Here is a 20,938-nt window from a genome sequence, read left to right as displayed (position 1 = left end):
TTTTTTACATTTCGCTCGCCTCCTGAAGATACGGACGCTTATTGATTTTATTTCTGAAATTGTTTTGTGTTTGGTTCCGCGATACGTTACCTGCAATTAGTATACGGGTACCATGCAGGCGACATCATCACGATTTGCAGTAGAACGAAAGGATAGTTTTCATTCCACCATACATTTCGATTATGAGTATGCGTCTTGCGTGCGCGCGAGTTTCATGCACCTAGTCTACAGCCGACTGCTTATCGTTTAGACAAAGGCATGTTTCAGCGCGAGAAAAATGAAAATAGGCGCAGAGACAAAACGACGACAGAAAAGCTAGATCGCTTCCTTTTCTGGCAGTCTTTTTGTCTTGGCACCTCATTTCATTTTTCTTGCACACTGGGACATGCCTTTGTATAAATTCCAACCAGCCCAGCTCTCTGCCTTAAATGCTTATCGTTTAGTTCACTCATAATTTTATTGAAGTCGCGAGTTACTTCTTACTTATGAGTTCATTATCTGAATTTTGCGAACTAACTTTTGAGCTTGCCGCTTTGAACGTGGCAAACTTCCTGCAATTATGTTTCGCTTTTGTTTGGGTGTTCGTCATGTACCTCTACGCCGTAACCCGTAGCCTCATAATGCTATTCTACACATTTAAAGAGCTCCCCAAGCTCTTCTATGAACTGTACGCTGGGGAACTATCCCAAACTACACTTTTTTGAAAAATAATAATAAAGAAAGATCATTCGTATTGAACAATCTATTCTTCATTATCGTTGACGTATCGCCGAGTTGTATATGTTTTTACGTTGCTGATGGCCGGTACATTGCCGTGACTTTCTCATCGCATGCTTCCTCGCAGAACGTTTTCGGGGACAGGCTTCAAACACAGTTTCTCTTTTCCAACGACGTCTGCGACGAGGCCCGCCTGCCGTCACCTAACCAGCTGCGTTACAAGGTGCTAATAAAGAACAAGAAACTCAGGCCGCCACTGACGCCAGCGCTGACCCTGAAATCCACCAAGGTACGTGCCACTGTGGCGATAGCTCTTCTACCAGTTTTGTATTTTAAATCTTAATCCGAGACCGATGCTTGAAATTCACTGCGTGGAGCAGCTTTATTCTTTTTGTTCTGCATTTTCTTCTCGGTTGTACTGCTATTTATCATGGGAGATAAATGTGGAATGGCACCTTTATGTCAGTTCACCTTGCATGCCTGTGTTTTCAATCTAAGCGCTGAAGAAATCGGGGTGGGTATTCAGAAAGCTTGTCTCACGTAAGAGACGTTTCCTTGTTCGAAGGCGTTCAAAACGGCCGCCACTCACGATTGCGATTGGCGTGGTAAGGAGACAATAACCACGATGACAGCCGATCACTATGGCGCACAAGTAAGAAACGCTTCGTGAATGCGGATCGAAAGAACGCATCTATCCTTGATATTCTAAGTAACGGGAAGGTCAACACTTGTGACATTACTCGAAGAGGCTTACTTCACGCCTCGAGTTTAAGGTGTTTATCGCGGGCAGGTCGAATTCCCATCGAGAGCTGTTATCACTTCCTGACGATCCTGGTTATCAGTTATCTTTTAGCTTGTCTAACATTTTTCCTAAATCTTTAATATAGTTATTCGTTGAAGCTAAGAAATGCAGGAACCTTCATAACGTTCTTTGTACGTGAGAAATGTTTCTCGCATGTTATCGCCTCGTTGTGTTTTGTTACTGGCGGAGTCACTTTATCCGAACTCTTTTTGCGTATAGAGCGGCTTTGTGATTCCATATCTAAATTCCAAGTGTTGCGGCCCCATAATTTTTTTTATTATTATAGTATGGTGGGTGACATGTTTGGCAGAGCTTTCCTTGTCTTCCTGTGCAGGGTGTTCCACAAGCGAAAATTGCGCCCGGCCGAACGAACAGCATCATCTCTACAGCAAGCACAGGGTCTCTCAATGACGAGGATGAAGAGGATTATGAGGATTACGATGAAGAGGACGATAATCTAGAAGGTGGGCATTAGCGCGTGCAGCTGTAACTTAAGTGATCGCCTACGTGTTTGTTACAAAGTTTTTGTGTGATTGTTTTAAAAACATGGCTGGAAAAGTGCCGGAAACAGTTGTAAGAGGCCTCTTTTGGGCACTGTTCGCAGTAGTTTTGAGTAGTACTTGCCTACAAACCCAGTCACTAACAACATCCAGTGGGCCGGTTGTTGGTCACCAAATAATGAAGTAACCGCCAGGAGGAACGCCAAGAGCACCGAGTAATTTTTTTTCATCCTCACTAATAATCAACCGGCTGGTATGATGGTTATTATTCCCTCTTCGTTACCCAAACAGCCAATCGACAAAGTGGTAATTCCGAATCGCGTAATTTAAAAACCTTAATTGCATTCACAATTGCCGAACGACGGTTGTGCATACCTTACGCCATCCCCAGTGTCTTCCTGCCATTTGCTCGTGGAATCGAGAGTTCCATTCAAGCACGCCACCCCGACCGAGCATCGTCCTCGTGAACAACATTCATAAATAATCAGTGACTGACAGTTTCTCTATCCTGATGCAAGCCTTTGGCGGTAAATAGCTGTAATTATGTACTGCAACGTTGTCAGACCGCATGTGCGACAGAACATCAAATGAAGCTTCGAGGTATCGGAAGTTTGCATTGCCCCAGAAATAATTTTCTCTCAGCGGACGCCGGAGCTAGACAGAGAGAGAAAGGAATATAGGAAGGCAGGGATGTTAACCAGTCAAGGGTCTGGTTGGCTACCCTACGCTGGGGGAAGGGAGAAGGGGAAGAGAGAGAAGGGAGAGAGAATGTGTAGATACGGTGTACAGACAGTACTTGAGTGAAAGCCGCTCTCGCAAGCCAGACGTTCTGAGAAAGCACAAAAGTGCCTTCACTGCCTTCTGAGCCGATGATCGGTGGGCAAGGTGCTCTAGTGCGCACATGTGATGCCGGGACGTCACAGACCGCACTTGTGCAGCACCTGTGCACTGTCTAACGCCTGCCTCAACCTGCAGCGTGTTGGTATTCGAGTGCGATGACGCTGGTGCGCAGAGTCCTTGTCGAGCCAGGAGGGTTCGTGCAAGGAAGCGCACGCCACGCGGCACCCGGGCACGCTGAGCCCCGGCGTGCCGCACCCTCGGTCGCGCAACCCGGCCGACGCTGAGTACATGCAAAGCGACGACGACGGCTACAAGCAGCGAAAGTCCAGCTCCCAGATAGCGCCCGAGCTCTCCGACCTGGTCACCTACTGCCAGGCCATCAAGTTCAGAGGTGCGTCCCATGGCTTTTCTGGTCAGGCGTAACCTACTTGAACCAAGGATTTTTTAAAAAGTGGTTAACCGCAACTGAATGAAACCAACGACATATGGTTTGCCGTCACGTGGCGCTCCTTAGGATATTTCTTATAGTGCGCTTAATTAGTTAATTAACTAAGATCAATTATGAAAAAGAGAAATAGAAGACAGGAAAGGCAGGGAAGTAAACCAGACGTACGTCCGGTTTGCTACCCTACACTGGGGGAAGGGGGTATGGGGACAGAGAGAGAGCACAGTTTCGCGCACAGTGGAAAGTTCGCACCAAGTCTACACACGATTCCCAAGACCTGTCGACTTGAGGCATTTCAAGAGCGCTTTCGTGGCTTTCTGTGCCGTCAACGCGTACGGCAAGGGTCCAAGGATCTCCACTACGGAAAATGGTCTAGAGTCGAGCTGGTTCAGTGCTGCCCGGAGAACTTTGCGCTCGACGTCGTATTGGGGACAGATACATAGGATGTGTCCAATCGTTTCTGTGGTTCTGCAAGAGTCGCACATGGGCCTATCCCCCATTCCAATGCGGAACGAGTAGGCCTTCTTAAATGCTACCCCGAGCCAGAAGCAGAACAATAATGTCGTCTCAGAGCGGGAAACTTTTTATGGCACTTGTAGCTTTAAGCATGGATCCAGCCTATGAAGATGACACTTCGGGAGGTTGAGAGAAGACCAGTATTTGTTTGTCATAGCTTTAGCCACAATATGAAGCTTTCTTGCAGCGTCGGTTCTTCATAAGGGGATTGGAACTGGTCGAGCATTCAGATGGGCAGACCGGGCGGCTTCGTCGGCGAGGTCATTACTAGCAATGGCGGTATGTCCAGGTAGCCACTGGAATATAATTTCATGCCCTTTAGCGATAGCTAGATGGTCATCTTCTCTTATTTCATATGTCAGCTGCTCATGAGTCCTATGATATAGAGTCGCAAAAAATTACCCATTTCTGTTGTGTCTCTTGCAGGAGATATTTGACAGCAGCACGTAGGGCACCAAGCTATGCCGCTGTTGATGTTTTCATGTGGGACAGTTTGAATTTGATTGTGGTTTTCGTAGCCGGAATGACAACGGCACCTGAAGAGCTGGTGAGACCGAACCATCAGTATAGATGTGTATTCGGTCCCCGTATGTCTCACTGATTAATAGCAGCGTCATCTGTTTCAGAGCGATTGTTGGGTGATTGGCCTTCTTTACACCCGGAATACTTAGGCGCACCTGAGGCTGTTGGAGACACATCAGTTATGCAAAATTTTATGCAAAGAAAGTGATCAATTATTCAAAATTTTTAATATTCCCTTTAGGGCCAAGTTCGTCTCGTTACGTTGCAGAGGGCATTTCAAAACGACCGATCCAATTTCTTGTGGCAACGTGCAAGCTGCGTGGCGATTTTTTCCGGCGTTTACAGAAAGCCCGCGAAATATGAAATAAAACCACGTGAACGCGCTCGTGCGCTATCGTCTTGCAGCGCGCTCACCGTGCGTCAAGCCTATCACTTATCAGTGACGACGGCGCTTCCTCTCCGTGTGCCACCGTCAAATACGCTGACGCACTGTGAAGCCGATGCCGAGAGCCGCGGCCGCGCACTTCGCCACGCTCCGCGCGCACGGTTCTTTCGCACGAAGAGCGGTTGAGAGCGCTGCAATGCGGTAGCGCATGAGCGCAGTCACGTGGTTTTATTTAATATTTCGCGGGCTTTCTTTAAACGCCGGAAGAAATCGCCACGCAGCACTTACACGCTGCCACAAAAAAAAATGGATTGGTCGTTTTCGAATTCCCTGTGCAATATAGCAAAACACACTTGCCCCTAAAGGTGAATATTGAAAGATTTTCATAATTGACCTTAGTTAATTAACTAATTAAGCGCAATTTAAAAAATTATATATATAAAGCGCAATATATATCTGCCATGCGGAAGTTATAACTGTCACACGCTTGGAGTTGCGGCCGCGCTGGTAAATTAGTTGTACATACACTGTTTGACTCCTTCTCTTGGGATACATACAAAGCGTGGCGACAGACCACAGTGAGCTCTCAGGCGAGTTAGCCGAGTGATGCATGTACCGCATCTCTCTTTACCCCCACCATTACCACCGGTATTCCTTCGTTTGTACACATTTTAGCTTCAATCATATTACAAACCCATCACACTTCTCAAGTATAATACTGCACGCTATTTGCCAATTGGTTATTATTATTAATTACATTTCATATTCTCGACCATTTACCCGCATACCTTATTAGAACACACAGCGCTATGCATCGAAGTTATGCGACGGATTTCGACGCTGAGTTCCGTAAACGCGGTACTCGACAGTATCGCTGCGCCACGGATCGTGGAACTTCGCTACTAACGGCACCGCCCTGGCATCCTGCTATCAAGGGCCCTGTCCAACTTGACTGTACATGCAGTCGGTGATGGGCCGGTGAAACAGGAAGACATAACGCTCTAGTATAATTTGGGCGCGCATTTTATCCTCAAACAATTATCGTCGCCTGTCTTGCTTTCGTTTCCTTCCTTCGTCACGCAAATACGCACGTGCCGTTCGTTACCTGCAAGTACCGCGCGTGCAGCTTTCAAGAAGCTACATAGATGACGATTACTGTTTTCGTAAGAGCCCCAAAGGGTACAAGTGCACTTTCACTATACAGGGTATACATAATAAAAAAAAGTTTGCACTCTTTGGGGTTTATCTTCACGGCATTCTTGACAGGAAAGTAGCGAGCGCAGAATCTTAAAGAAGTTAAGCGCAATCAAGACAGGTGACGATTATCGTTCGGGGCGTATCTTGTCCCCCAACGATAATCGTCGTCTGCCTTGCTTACATTTCCTTTCTGTAAAAATCTGCGCTCGCTATTTTCCTGTCACGAATGCTATGTGAGGCTGATAACGCGCATGTCGTTTGTGAATTGAGAGTCCCGCTCGCGCACCGTTAAAGAAGGGAAGGGCACGTGAGATATATGACGATTATTGTTTGTGGACAATAATCGTCAGAGTGTTGAGGAAAGTGACCCCAAGTGTGAATCTCGTGTGCAGTCGCTGTCAGTCGTTGCGCTCCCTCGGGCAATTGTCCTGTTCTTGGACGAGCCGGCGCCCAACGCTCTATAGATGCATACTGTCAGTCAAATGTCAAGCGCCAATCAAAATCACATACTACCGGTCGCGTCGCCCACGTGACTTCTGAATCGTCTCCCTGGGCCGTGTGATTCAGACTGCCTTACAAATATATCTACGGCCACAGTTTGTGACAGGCACTTGATGTGCGTACTGCTCATGAGATGTCTTACAGTCAGGCAGTGAGGCGTATTCTGCGGATCGCCGCACGATGCTGTGGTTATCGTGTTTTGAACACCGCAACTGCTTTACCACTACCGACTGCCCTCTGAGCATGCACGTCACGGTATAGCACAAAATCAGATGGGAATCTGACTATACGGAGGTTAGCGTAGCAGATTTCTAAACCTGAAATTTGCGTTAAGCTTCTTGTGTAATGTTCATCAGCAGACCATTTCGTCATAGAACGCGGGCTTAGAGAGAGAGAGAGAGAGAGATTTTATGAAATGCAAATATTCTAGCTGGCGTATAGACATCGCTGACATGTTAGGTTAAAGTATCGTCGCTGCGAACGAAATGCTCTGAAATTGGCTCTTGTAATTCATGGTCGCTTAAGTGTGAATTCAAGATGGTCAGGGCTGAAAGCATTTTCACGCATTTTCATTTAGTAAGATTCTTGAGAGGGGAGCTTCTATTTCAGAACTCTCGTCCCCATCTGACACAGAAAGTTATTGGCGTTCCACGTAATCTTCACCCGCAGAGTGCGAGGAAGGCTTTATGGTAAAGTAAGTGAAACGCCAATGCAGTTGTCGGCAAGTTTGTGGAGAGATATCAAGAAAGTGCCGCTGGTCTCAGGTATCGCACCAAATGGACATGCACTGAGCACAGACCAGTTTCAATACTGCAATCGAAACATGCAACCTAAAGCAGTCAGTTAAAAAGTTGGTAGTTAATTTGTTGATCAGGATAATCGCACATTGCCACTAATAATGCCAAAAGAAGGGCATTTTTATGCCCACTGCATTGTGTTCAAGAGAATTCACTCTTTCTCATATAAGCATTGAACATATGCACCGAACACACACACACACACACACACACACACATATATATATATATATATATATATATATATATATATATATATATATATATATATATATATATATATTATTCCAGGCGGATATCATATCAGCCACCTGGACGCCGTTGTAATGCGTTGCAGTAGAGCAGCATGCTTCAATGCTTCAGTACATTTCTAGCTGAGGCTGCACCGAACATTCTCCCTGACTCTACCACCTCCTAACCCAAAATTCACTTCGAGCAGCGAGCCTGCCATAACAACCGCTAACAGCTTCTTGCAGCGCTTTCTGGTCACCTCACCAGCTAAAGCCATGCTGAATTCACAAAGATTCTCGTTCGTACGTAATTTTCGCCATTGGCCGGCTGGCTTCCCTATAATGGTATGTCCAGCATCAGGACTGGCTGGTTTTTTTTTTTTTTTTGCGAAGAACTTTAGCGTAAGATCTTTTTGTGAATACGGGCCTAGCTGGCGTGGCGATCGCGACAGGGAGAAAGCGATCGCGTTCAGCAGACGTCTCCATTTAGAGTTATCAATGTATCCAGTCGACTATATACTGTGCCCGTGAAGGTGTCTGAGCATTTTACGCCCACTAATTTTGCGACATCTGGCGTACTCACTGCCCAAGTTTAACTGACGGCAAAGAAAATATAATTCACAAAGCATTTAGTTCGTAAGGGCTGTTTGAAATTCGCCGGTCGCCTTCTCCAATAATACATGCGCTATCACTATTGGCTGGTAGTTCTTCCGAACCACTCGAGGCGTAATGACCGTTTCGGGAAAGCAAGCGAACATATTTTTATCGAAGAACGTTCTCGAATTTATGCAATCAAATGGAAAAAAAAAACATTGTGTAGAGTATGCATGTTCTATAAATACTGATTTATAAGGCACCAAGACATGAACCCGGAGTCACATCTAAAGCCCTTCAATAACTTCTAACATACGTGGGTGTTTTTCTTTTTTCCTTGTCCCCACCGCGGTAGTTGCACACTATCAAAACTGCTTCATCTCAAGCTATAGGGCTTTTGCCAATCAGTCAGGCACAGCTCTGAGCCACTGGCGTCTCTGGCGGCGCAGGTTTCGTCAACTGCCCGTCACCGACCAACTCCGTGAAAGTGAAGAAAGTGAGCAGCAAGAAGAACGTGCTTGCTTCGGCCGGATCGCCGCTGGGCGCCAACACGCCTCTGCAGACATCAGGTGGGGGCTCTCCCTTTTCAGTCGGCACGGGCCGCCCTGCAGGTGCTGACGGGGAGGAAGCCACGTTGGTTCGGTTCATTGCACGCGCCGGCATATCGCGAGGACAGAAAGGAGGCGAACGACGTACAAAGTGATTGAGTCGCAGCCTAGCGCTTGTCGTTTGCGTGTTGGCGCTTACTTCGCGGCGCCGCCTTTACCGCGTATCTCCGAACGAGCGATCTTCGTTAGAACCGGCGTCCCGCAGTGCAGCATGAAAACGTTGGCACGTGAAAGTCAACAGCAAGGGTGATGCGTGCGGAGGGAAAGTTCTTTTTCGCTTCCTTTTTTTTTTTATTTGCGCAATGCGCCAGACACGACGTATAATAGGCGCCGGCAGCCTGCGATACCACTACTCGAATGCGCCGCCATTTTCGTCTAAGATGAACTCGTGGGCTCGTTTTTCGCTAGCAGTCGGCAATGTGCACCCGCAGACGCCGAGTTCGTCTTCTCCTCCGGGCGTCGAGAATAAATAATTGTATACATACGGGAACACATCTCCAATTTAAGTTTATGTGCCAGCACTTTACTAGTCGCGGTTTAATCATCCCCCCGTTTAATCATTCCAACACTTTAACGTGAGCGCTATTTTTGCTGAGTCGTCTGTAGTATAGGAGATAATTCTAACGACTCGTAACACCTAAACCAAAGCTGTCCTTGGAGTACTGCTTATAATCTGCACTTTAGCAACTGTTACGAACTTTGCTGGAATTGACTGTACGCTTTATTTAAATAACAGACCGCCTCATGCTTAGCGCAACCATCTCCCACGGGCGCAGCAGTGCAGTACCACTCGGCATGATTCTGTTACATTATGATGAAAGCGCCTTTCAGTTGTTAGCGCGCTTGGGGAAGTTATGCACAATTTGTGTTTGTTCTTGCGTGCTTCGTTAATAAACTCGGTCATTTCCCCGCGGACAGAGCCCAAGCACGATACCCCGACGCCATCGACTGCCTCAGGGACTACATCGGCTCCATCGTCGACAAAACGCCACTGCTCCAATTCAGTGTGCTTCCAGGTGTCTTCCATGAACGAAAGTGCTGCCAAACGCCTCAGCAAGCGCCACCCGCTCGCCCTCATCACATATCCTTTGCAGGAACAGAAGGGGCAGTGAAGGGCGGAGGGGCGTGGCGTAGTGCTTCGATGATACACTGTCGCTGCTGCTTTAATACATTCGGATGTAATTTTGTATCCATTGCTCACAGGCGGTTGTCAAAAAAAAAAAGGCAAACATTTGCAAAATGTAAGTACGCAATGGCAGTGTCTGGACATCTTTGTGGCTGGATTTCTTGCATTATGGTCACAGCTTCGTGTAGGATAAGAGCGCTTCGCCAAAGTAGCAACCTTAGTGACTTGCTTTCCGTGTTACTGCCACCTTTGAAGCCCATGCCAATGCGCGGATGTCTAGTGTTTTAGTGAGTGAACCCTGCAGATTATGACTGCGATTCCACTAATCTCTAGATTGTTTCTGTGTCTTTATTGTGTTATTGCTTAGTTCTCACCGTAATAAATACAATCTTGATAATATTAATTTCTCGTTCTAACACGCCACTCATGCGGCTTGTACGTATATCCTGTTATATTCTCATTGTATAAAACCTTGGGGCGAGCGATGCCCCTTGCTGAGCAGGCCGTCGATAACAACTTAACTCAGTCTACAGCGCTTCGCTTGTACTGCGCTTTGTATATCCAGGCCTCGTTTCTCGACCATGTCAGTAACATTCAGCATACGTCTTGTGCGTAGACTTAGCTGAATGTTTTGGACCTGTATTTACAAAAAAAAAAGTCTTTACGCTACGACTGTTTGTAAGAGCTGCATGATTCATGCCAATACTGATTCTGGGCATATTATTAGCTAAGGCGAGCGACCAGCGGCAAGGAGCGCTTACGAATGAAAAGCTTTGTGAATTTCACAAAGCTTTTGCTTGTAAACGTTCTTCGCGATTGGCCAGTTGCCTTCGCTTATAATATGCCCAGAATCAGTTTTGGCGTGCATCGTACAGCTCTTACAAACAGTCGTAGCGTAAATAATTTCTTGTTTTGTAAACACAGGCCCTGGCGCTTGGGTGTAGCGTTTATAAAATCAAACGAAGTCACCGCACATGTAACCGCAGCGGACTTGAGGGCGTCTGGTTGATCTTCTGTTACATCAACACTGCTGAAGAGTTCTACTGTGGGAGGTAAACTCTTCTCCTATAACGCTTCAGAACGTTCTAGTTCTAAGAATTAATTACTGCAGTAGCAGCCTAATGGTTTATAAGACGGGCACAAGCAGCCATCCGGCCAGGCGTCCAGCCTTCCAATTAAGGGTGCGTTGCTTGGGAGAGGTTCGCACAGATCGCTGTGCTTGCAGCGCAAGAACCAAGACAAGCAGAACACCACACACAAAAATTATTTCTACGGACGCGACACCATACAACCACGATGCAGTAGCACTTCTGCTCCTTGCTTACGAGTTCCTTTCTTTTGGCAGAGGCTTCATATTTCAATCTCTATTCCAGGGGATCCTACTACGATTGCAACTTCTTGGTCCCCTTAATGACGTCCAAGACCATGTGTTTCCTAGAAACTCTCTGTACTTAGTTAAGTTCTGCACTGCTATCACTGAGGATTATCAATGCTGCAATCTGTCTTTAAAAGATCCTTTACTTAAACAACTTGTGCGGTTTCATCGCAATACCATTGCCGGATCCCCTGTGACATCAGATGGCGAATGTGAACCGTTGATACATTGCATCTAGCTCGAAACGAACTGAAAAGCGCACAGTACAGAAAGCACGAATATTTATACAGGTAATTTATTGATTAATTTATAGCCTTGCGGGTGATTTATACCGTGTGCCCCAGCTAACGTTAGCCGAGCTGTTCAAAAAAAAAAAACTTTGGGAGAAACCGTGCAAAATATGATTTTAAGGCCTACGGTGTCCCTGACGACCGAACGCCGTAGGCCTTAAAATGATATTTTGCTCCATGTTTGTTCTTTTAACTCGTTTTTCTTTGAACAGCTTGGCTAACGTTAGCTATGACACCATGGATACCGCCGTTGATTAGAGTACTAAACTTGTTGCTTCGTCTTGTTGCATGAAGCTGGAAATTACCCTGAACGCGTACAAGGACACGCAAGACTTCATATCATTCGCCAGATGACGCCTCATATGGCATGTTGCGCGTCGTTAGCGTAGCTGTACGGCCAAAATGATTACTTTGTGAGTCGAGGTAGGAACCGCGGCGTAACAGTAGGAGCGACATACATGTTTTATTGAAAATAATCCATGCATGACAGGCGTAAAAAAATCCTCACTTGATGTCTAAATTGGTGTAATGTCCCCTTTCTTCCATTTTTTTTTTCGCTAATTTTGCCTTAGGTATAATATGAAGCGGTGGAAACCGCCTAGCTTTCTTCCTTATCGAGCATGAACAGGTCGTGGTTGAACTTCGTTGGCCACACACTTGCCCAAAGCGTAGTCTCGGGTATTCCCAATTCTGAAAGTCAAGAGTTTCAGAAATTGTCACTAGATTCTATCATCGCGAATAGAAATGTATTCATTTCGTCATTCTAACTGATTGTGCAAACCTAGGACAACGCCTCATAAACAAACTTCGACTGTTTAGTTTACACTGCGGCGTGGTCGGAAAACACTCTAAACACGTTGCGCGGCTCTGTAAGCGTTTGATCTTGATTAGCAGAAAACTGGCGCCCGACTGTTTGAAAATGATAAGTCATCCGCTGCTCGAAATGTGCCTGCTTTTTATTTCATCGTAGATCGCCGTAAGCAGTGAGGTCCGGCCGTGATTGATTTATAGTCTTGCGGGCGATTAAGGTAAAAACCAACATTGATATAAGAGTACTACTACACGCGTCGCTTCCTCTCGTTACATGGAATTGAAAATAAGTGGCACGTGTGCCAAAATTTGCACGACTTAATTTCATTCTCGTGACGACGCCTCATATGATATCCCGTGTGTGGCTCCTGTAGCTGCGCTGTCAAACTTCGTCGCCAGTGAAATCGAGGGAAGGGTCGGCATAACCGCAGTAGCAACACAAATTCTTTCGAAGCATCACATGCGTTCACATACATGAGCGATCTTTTTCGATATAGCCAGGCTGTCACCTCCAGCTTCTCGATAAAGTCAACATCTCACTCTCGTCTCTTCTTTCTCAGCGTTTCCCGAACCTGCTCTTTGCATTATTCTTTTTTCTATTATAGCTCTGTAGTGCACTAATGTAAGCTTTTATATTTCAAGGATGTCCTTATTGTTTACATTTAAAAAGAAAATGCACGAAACGGAGCGAAACAAAAAGACACGGTGCTGTCTGCGTGTGTGCGTGCTCCTTCTTTCGTCCCGTGTGGTACCGCTGTTTTTTTTTTTTTCATGTAGTAATCATGAACTAACTAGCCCGTCATTCAATCCTTCCTTCCTCGCTGACTGTAATGGGAAAACTCCCATATAATATCCCACAATGCTTGACACCAGCTTCAACTACACTTCTGTGCGTCGAAGTTCAGCCTCACAGACATGATGTGACAGAAACTGCCAATTACAACCTTGTGAAAATCAGCGTGTCTTTCTCTCTTTTCTTTCCCAGCGCCAAGTTTTATCTCATAATCCGAATTTTTCTTGGCATAAAACACCGCGGATGCGTTAAAGAAAAGTACTCGGATGGCAGAATTTTTGTATTAAGAACTGGTTACGATATAGCCGTTTATTATTAGTTACTGTTAGCACCCGGAATAGCTGGTGCTGAGCAGCTTAATTACTACTCTGTTTGAGCGAGAACGTATTTCGTGATTTGTGTGCACTGTTTTCATTGCCGATGTTCTACATCCTTAACTCCCTTCTGCACGCATTGCGAGAACCAACTGATGCGTACATATCCTGCCGGAATGAGAATAGACTCGTCCAACTTCAACCCAGTGGCATTCTGGGCCTTTGGACTGCAAATGGTTGCGCTCAACTATCAGACTGAAGGTACGTAAATTTCCGTGACTGTCAGCAGGGAAGCTGTGCAAGAAATGAATAAGCACGTTTACTGAGCTCCGTGCACTTATAATATGTTCGGCTGGTCGTTTCAGAGCACTCCGGTAGCGCCACAAAGTTCGGGCAAGGGAGAAACTAAGCGTAACTGTGAGCATAGGCGGAACCCAATAGCTGTAATTAAGGCCTCACTGTCGCTATTAGAACCCGCTTATTCTCATAATACAGTTTTAAGCTGCCTGGCATGACTTTTTTGTATAGCACTGCCAGAGACTTCTGGAACGACCTGCTGAACTGTGATACCGCGAATGTGCTTCTTGGTAGCACTTGAAAGACCACACAGAGGAATTAAACCCTGGCTACGAAACGAATGTTGCACATGCTACCTTAACGCGTTGCTACTTTCTAAAGAAATTTTTTACTTTTCTGTCACTGCCCGTCGTCTTTTCGCGCCTGAAGCAGTGCGAGGAGTCTACATTTACTTTGTCCTATGTATGCGTATGCGTATGTATATGTATAGCGCAAGACTATATTTAGCTATGCTACGTCATTCGCCCACATTTTTCGGTATTACAACTGTCTTAAAGGTGTTTTTCCCTCGCGAAGTACCTTAACATAACGCTTGCGCGCCTGTGCTTCTGCTATCTATCCTTCCCGCAGACACCGGCCTGCACATAAACACTGCCATGTTTGAGCAGAACGGCAGTTGCGGCTACGTTCTCAAGCCCAGCGCCATGTGGGACAAGAACAACATCATGCACGGCCAGTACAACCCGTGGGACAAGGAATTCGACGGCATCCATCCCCTCAACTTTCATATCACTGTAAGCGGCAGCTGGCATCGCAACTCACGTGCCGCCTGTCGCCGTCATCCGCGTATAAGCGCCGACCAAGGGCACGCATCTTGCGAAGGTCGCCCTACGTGACAGTGCTCTCAGTATGGTCAAACTTGCTTCGTAGACGGCTTCGAAAGTGCGGATAATACTTGCTGCATGGTAGATGTTCACAATAAAATGTGGCAAAGCCATTTGGATGCGGAACGCCTTGCGACTACTTATTGCGGAATATCTGGGACGAAAAGGCACACGAAGGTCCCACGAGCGTTGAGTCACCTTTAGTGAATTCAGAAATGGAGAGAAACACGAAAGAAAGGAGAAAGACAAGGGAAGTCAATCAGAGCAGCAAATCCGGCTTGAGAGTTCCATCTGGATTATGAAGGAGGCCGTACAGTTCCTCTTGCTCGTGGTTCCTTAGCGTGCAATAAAGATCACAATATGTGCTCAGGTTTTGCATCGTCGTAAGGCGACCGCAGTGGTGGGTAATCGAACCCGCCATATCGTACGCATCTGCAGAACGCAATAGTCGCTGAGACAAAAATTTGGTCGGGACGCCCAAAATTGCTTCTATATTAAATGTGTACGGCGACGGTTACGGCGGCATGCAACGAGACGAACGTGGTCAGCAAAGAGTGTAAAGATCCTGGTTTTGCACCAACCGCAGCTCTATAACACTGTTTCGTAGGTGATACTTTTAGGTATTCCTGTCACTTACTGCTAAGCCCATATGGTTGAGAGGTTGCGCGAATGCCCCCAAGTTGCTCTTTTTTGTTAGCGCGCATGCGCGGTGTCAGTGACACCATATGTCACCCCGCTCTCTGTGCTCGTCTTATTCTAATAAGCACGCAGAGCTAGGGCGCTGGAATCGTGAAGGCTGCGTCGTTCGCTTTTTTTTTTAGAGAGAGAGAGAGAGAGACAGAGAGAGAGAGAGAGTTCTTTATTTGCATAGTAATAAGGTTACAAAGGGGGATTATACATGCATACAGAGGGAGGTCCCATATAGTCAACAGACTGTACAGGGGACCTCCCATTACAAATGAGTAGGATATATAAATACAAAGCAGCTGTATGCAAACACAAAAGACACCATATTAAGTTAGTCACTAGCTTACGCTGTAAAATATTTAACGACACAAAGCGCTTATTAATATAATGATAACGATCAAATTGTTATATTGAGTGCAAAAATTTACGAAGGTTTGATTTGAATGTGTAAAAATGAGAGGATATCTTAATATGACACGGTAATGAGTTCCAAAGTAGTGTGGCTGAAAAATTAGTAGTAAATTTACCATAATTAGTTCTAGGTTTTGGTAGTAAATCGCTGTTGGTAGAAGCGAAACGGGTAGACATGGAATATGGATACTGGCTGGTAGTAATTATAGGGAATGGGAGCTTTCCGTTAACAGATTTATAAACAAGTATTCCAAGTGAGTATTTATTTAGTTTCTGTAACGACAAAATGCCGTTAGATCTGAGCAATGGAGATGCTTCCTATGTGTAGCTGCTACGTGTAATGATGCGAATTGCTTGATTTTGGATATGCTGTAGTGGAGATAAATGTGTAGGATACGTATTTCCCCATGATGATATGCAATAATTAATATGCGTGTGAATAAAAGCGTAGTAGAGGGAGATGAGTGTGTTCATAATAAAGAAATTGCGAACTTTAATTAATATTCTAATTCCATATGCTGCCTTCTTTGTTAAGGATAAAACATGCTCGTCAAATTTTAGGTGTTTATCTATTATGACGCCAAGAAACAGTACACTATCAGTAGGATAAAGGACACTGGAAGCAAAGGTTAGCGATGGATACACTGAGAAGTGTTTTTCTTTAGCTGAGAAGATGACGAAGTTAGATTTGGCAGTATTAATGTGTAGTCTGTTTAGTTGGCACCAGGTTACAATATTAGCCGCGTCGTGATTAAGCTTACACATCAATGAATCAATACTTTTGTCTGAGAAGAAGATGGTAGTGTCGTCAGCGTAAAGGATACAGTCAGAGGACTTTAGGTACTTTGGGAGGTCATTAATGTATATTAAAAACAAGAGAGGCCCTAATATAAATCCTTGTGGTATACCAATGTTAGTTGTTTTAGGGTGCGAGTAAGTGCTGTAGATTGATCCAGTGTATTCTCTATCTTTCAAATAGTTACGTAGTAATTGCAGTGCCGGGCCAGTTATACCAATAGAGTCTAATTTGGCGAAAAGGATGTTGTGAACAAGTGAATAGAATGTTTTAGAAAGGTCAATAAAAAATGCGCCAGCGAAATTTCCAGTGTCAATTGCCTGCCGAATCTTCTCTGTTGGAAATATTAATGCCAAATCAGTTGAGTAACCTTCCCGAAACCCAAATTGATTTGGTGATAAGATGCAAAATTTTGATAAAAAGCTTGATAAGCGTGTTACGATTAGTTTTTCGATAATTATACTGAAGAATGAAAGTATAGCTATAGGGCGGTAGTTAGATGTTAGACGCTTATCTCCCTTCTTGAAAACAGGGATTATTTTGGCTTTCTTCAAAGACCTTGGATAGATTCCTGTTTTAAAGATAAGGTTCACTATGTGACAGGATATTTCAGATGTTAGGTACGCTATCGTTTTTGTGAGGGATGGGCTGGAGTTATCGAGACCAGGTCCTGTATTTTTTTAGACTGGAAATGACTGTGACCATGTCTTCAGGTGTTGCGGTATAGCGTCTGTGCCAATGTCGACTACAGAGTGGCGCACTTTTTTGGCACAGGTGATCTCCGGCCAATACGTGTGCCAGAACACGTACGCCTGCAGCCCCCAGGTCGACGTCGAAGTGGTGGGCGTGCCGCTGGACTGCAATCGCCAGAAGACGAAGATCGTGCAGCGCAACTCGCTCAACCCCATCTGGCAAGACAGCTTTTGCTTCCGGGTACGCCGCTGCTCCCGTCTGTCTGCAGCTGCAGCGCGAGAAATTGCTTCTTCGACGCCGCTTACGTGTTCTGCACGGCTGAATAGCGAGTCGTGGCGCAAGCTGCGCCTCGCGGCTCTCACCTCGGGTTCATGTCGTCCCCACATGTGTTTTGCTCGCACCGGTCAGGGCGCGCCTTGATCAGCATATAGTGTTTGCCTCCATCATTAAAATACCTCTGCACAAAAAGCCTTTCTTCCATACCAATTGGCCATGACAAGAATGTAAGAACTTCATCTGGTGAAGCAGTGACGCCATTTATCTCTCACTCACAATAACAATTCCGTAAATATATATCCGAAACCCTCGACAGTAATATTCACTGTTCAAAACAGATGCAACTTACGCAACTCCGTCTTGAGTACAAGGAGCGCAAAGTACAGAAAAGTACTTCGCTCGTCTCGTGTCCCGTCTACGTTTTGCGCTGGTAACACCAGGAAAGTACAGAAAAGACATCTGTCATATTATATAGGAGCAGTCTTGTTTATTTCCTAGTAAGCTTTTTTTTTTGCATTGTTCGCAGCCGTCAGCATTAAATCCGCATTGGTCTTGCAGGATGAAATGGGTATCCTGCAGGCGGCGCAAATTGCTCTGTTCAGCTAATAGTTGAGTTCCAGTCAATTCTGTTGGCTAAAAATAATTCCTGATTTGCAATAGGTCGACGTAAAATGACGAAATTTCTCTCTATGGTTGTTCAAAGCGGCCTTGACGTAATGGCCAGGCCACGAGGCACTGCTTGTGATCGCGGTGCACTTGATTCGATCCCAGTTACAACACTTATTAACGTCGCCCAGAGTTTTCGTGACGCTGGGCATTTTTCGTTGGAGCTAGGCATTTCACAGATTGGTGTCGAACCTGCAGTACCGCACTGATTCTTGTACGACTAAGCACAGCACTTCACTTTACAATTTTCTAAGCAATCGCATGGGAATTTCTGCCCGAAGCGTTTGTTCTGCTCACCGATTAGCGACGTCTCGACTACACATCAGTACACCTTGTGCTGGAATCTTTCACACCTGACTCGTGCTATTTTCTTTCCATGTATTTTCCAGATCGCTTTCGCAGAATTGGCTTTTCTACGTTTCTCTGTAATAGACGTGATGACAAATCACATCCTCACCCAAAGAGTAATTCCCATCAAGAGCCTGAAGCAAGGTCAGTTCACATTGAAAAAAATGTCAGTGTGTTGGTGCACTTATATCGCTTTGCCGTGAACGAATTTAAATCGAGAATGCTAGCTTAAATATATTTCCACAGCCACAAAGCGACACCTAGGTCAGGCTTTACCAGAAGTAGATTACTTTACACCAATTATTTAGTTTCTCTTTACTAATGTGTAATCGAATTCTCTTGGTCACGTTCCCACAAGCGGTGACGCCATAAAGAAGTTTTCTTTTTTTCTTGTTTTCTGATACATACAGTACAAAAAGACGGTTGCGCTGACTTAGTTTATTTAAATTTTCTTGCCGTTTGGTGTTCCGTCTTTCATTTAGACGATAACTGTATGCATACAGTTCACGGCGGGAAGGGTTGATGGATTGGGCAAAGCAGAATGGCACGTTTGCGGCCGCATCCAAAGGTCATGATATAAAAACCGAGAATGGAAGTCGTACATTGGAAGCGGGGCTAAACCAAGTCATAGGTTCTAATAAAGGCGGTCTGGCTTGTCCGTATAGCTTCTCTGCCAAGCCGGCCCTGCCATCATAGACGAGTTATCGTTGCATGCCTACACGCGAGGGGGGTGCAAAGGGTCGTAGAGACCGCCGTGTCGAAGATGGCTGTAGAGTAATCGAAACGGTTCCCGGCCTTTATGGAGCACTAAAAGTTATTCTTCAAACCTCGCTTCTCGCTGTGTTCACGGCCGGGCCAGGCGCCCTTTCTGAGGAGTTGGGTTGACGCGCGATGACGTGGTTGCAGGTTACAGGCATGTGCGCTTGCGCAGCCCTCAGAACCAGCCGCTTCCTCTGTCGTCGCTCTTCGTGTACTCCGAGTTCGAGGAAGAAGGGCTCGAAGTGGTCCACCAGAATGGAGACCTGCTCGAAGGCGCAATCCTCAAGAAGGCCAAGGGAAAGACCAAGGAGCTATCCACATCCGAAAGCATTCGCTGCGACGGCAGAGAAGTGAGTGTTGCACGCTCAATCGGGCCACCTTCGAGCAGGTCCGAGCGATTGCTTTGGCCGGCTTGGAAAATGCGCCGCCTCTTTCCGGTGCGGTTTGGGGCACACGTCGGGAATTCTTCACCGTCAAAAAAATGCTCCGAGCGCTGTGTACCCAAGAGCTACGCGATCGACCGAGCCTGTCGCAAATTTATTGCGAAATCTTCTTGAAGTTGAATGTAATTCACCAAATCGCCAACTTCCAACTTCCATAATGAGGGAACCAGAAATTCGGATGAAGTTGCAGAATATAGTGGCTCGATCGTCGCATAGTTGCCGATAGGCAAGTTCTTTCGGCAGGGCTTGTGAAGTATATTTATTCTCATACAAATAAATAACGTGAAAACGAATTACTCCGCTTTGTAACTTTTACATATATTTTTCGCCCAAATGTTTACGTAAATTTCGGAAAACAAACGAGAACGCTGTATGAATGGCACTTTTTTTGCTAACTATATTAAATAAAATTTGGACGTCACGCCATTTCGAAGGGTAAAGAAATCGGCCGTGATTTTTTTTTTTCACATTGAACATATGAGGTAAGAAAAAGAAGACAAGAAAAAAAATGGCTTAGAGAATTTGCTCAAATCACTTCACTACAGACGAATTATCCACCCAGGAGGGCAGATAATTCGTCGCACGTAATTTACGAGAAAAGCAAAAGCAATGCATTCAGTATATAAACTAATTACATTAATCAACTTCCTATTTGCAAAATTTACGGTGCATGTTTACATCATAAAGTTGGGGGGAATTGTTATAAAAGCCTTGTTCCCTGTTTCTACAATTTTCTGGGCTCTCTTTCTTTAAGTGTTTGAAGTAAAAAAAAAGAAATCACTGTATGTACGATATGCCTGGAATTCGCGAAACTGTTTCTAGTAGGATATTCCGCCTGTCCACGACCTGTTCTGGGGCCAATTTCATCAGGTTTTGCGATCGTAAGTGCTCTTTGCCATTGGCTGACCAGCGTCAGGATTGACTGGAATTAGCCGTTACGAACGATTCTATAGCTTTAAGCGCTGTGTGTGAGTGCTAGCCCTGATTTGTTCACTAAGATGTTACACATTGTGCGAGCCATAATTTACGAATGTATATTACAACTGTTATGTAGCGCTGCTTCTCAGCACTGCATTTCTCCTCGGCACTCATAAGCGTTAACAGGAACATCAACGGATATCGCTACAGATTTTGAGGACATATGTTTCAGAACTGTTTGCTATAGGCACAAGATGTCTGCTAAATGAATATGATGTTGCTGTTTAGTAAATAATTACGAATTCAATTGGTGGTACATTGTTAAATTTCTGGGGTATTACGCGCCAAAACAACGATATGATTATGAGGCACGCCGTAGTGCGTGTGACTCCGGATTA

The 20,938-nt window shown here is 45.4% G+C and overlaps 1 protein-coding gene across 1 annotated transcript in view; it reads left to right on the top strand.

Annotated features, from left to right (window-relative positions):
• Positions 1 to 20,938, top strand: part of LOC142566044 (1-phosphatidylinositol 4,5-bisphosphate phosphodiesterase epsilon-1-like) — a 305,298-nt gene that overhangs the window by 264,399 nt on the left and 19,961 nt on the right. Inside the window, exons 28-37 of the mRNA XM_075676754.1 lie at positions 845 to 1,006; positions 1,854 to 1,983; positions 3,032 to 3,250; positions 8,496 to 8,615; positions 9,573 to 9,735; positions 13,499 to 13,623; positions 14,290 to 14,453; positions 17,212 to 17,370; positions 18,462 to 18,564; positions 19,327 to 19,529. Coding sequence (XP_075532869.1) covers positions 845 to 1,006; positions 1,854 to 1,983; positions 3,032 to 3,250; positions 8,496 to 8,615; positions 9,573 to 9,735; positions 13,499 to 13,623; positions 14,290 to 14,453; positions 17,212 to 17,370; positions 18,462 to 18,564; positions 19,327 to 19,529 — 1,548 coding nt within the window. The remainder of the gene's footprint in view (positions 1 to 844; positions 1,007 to 1,853; positions 1,984 to 3,031; positions 3,251 to 8,495; positions 8,616 to 9,572; positions 9,736 to 13,498; positions 13,624 to 14,289; positions 14,454 to 17,211; positions 17,371 to 18,461; positions 18,565 to 19,326; positions 19,530 to 20,938) is intronic.

Source organism: Dermacentor variabilis, unplaced genomic scaffold (assembly GCF_050947875.1).
Source record: "Dermacentor variabilis isolate Ectoservices unplaced genomic scaffold, ASM5094787v1 scaffold_12, whole genome shotgun sequence".
NCBI lineage: Eukaryota > Metazoa > Arthropoda > Arachnida > Ixodida > Ixodidae > Dermacentor > Dermacentor variabilis.
This window is presented reverse-complemented; position numbering and strand designations above follow the sequence as displayed.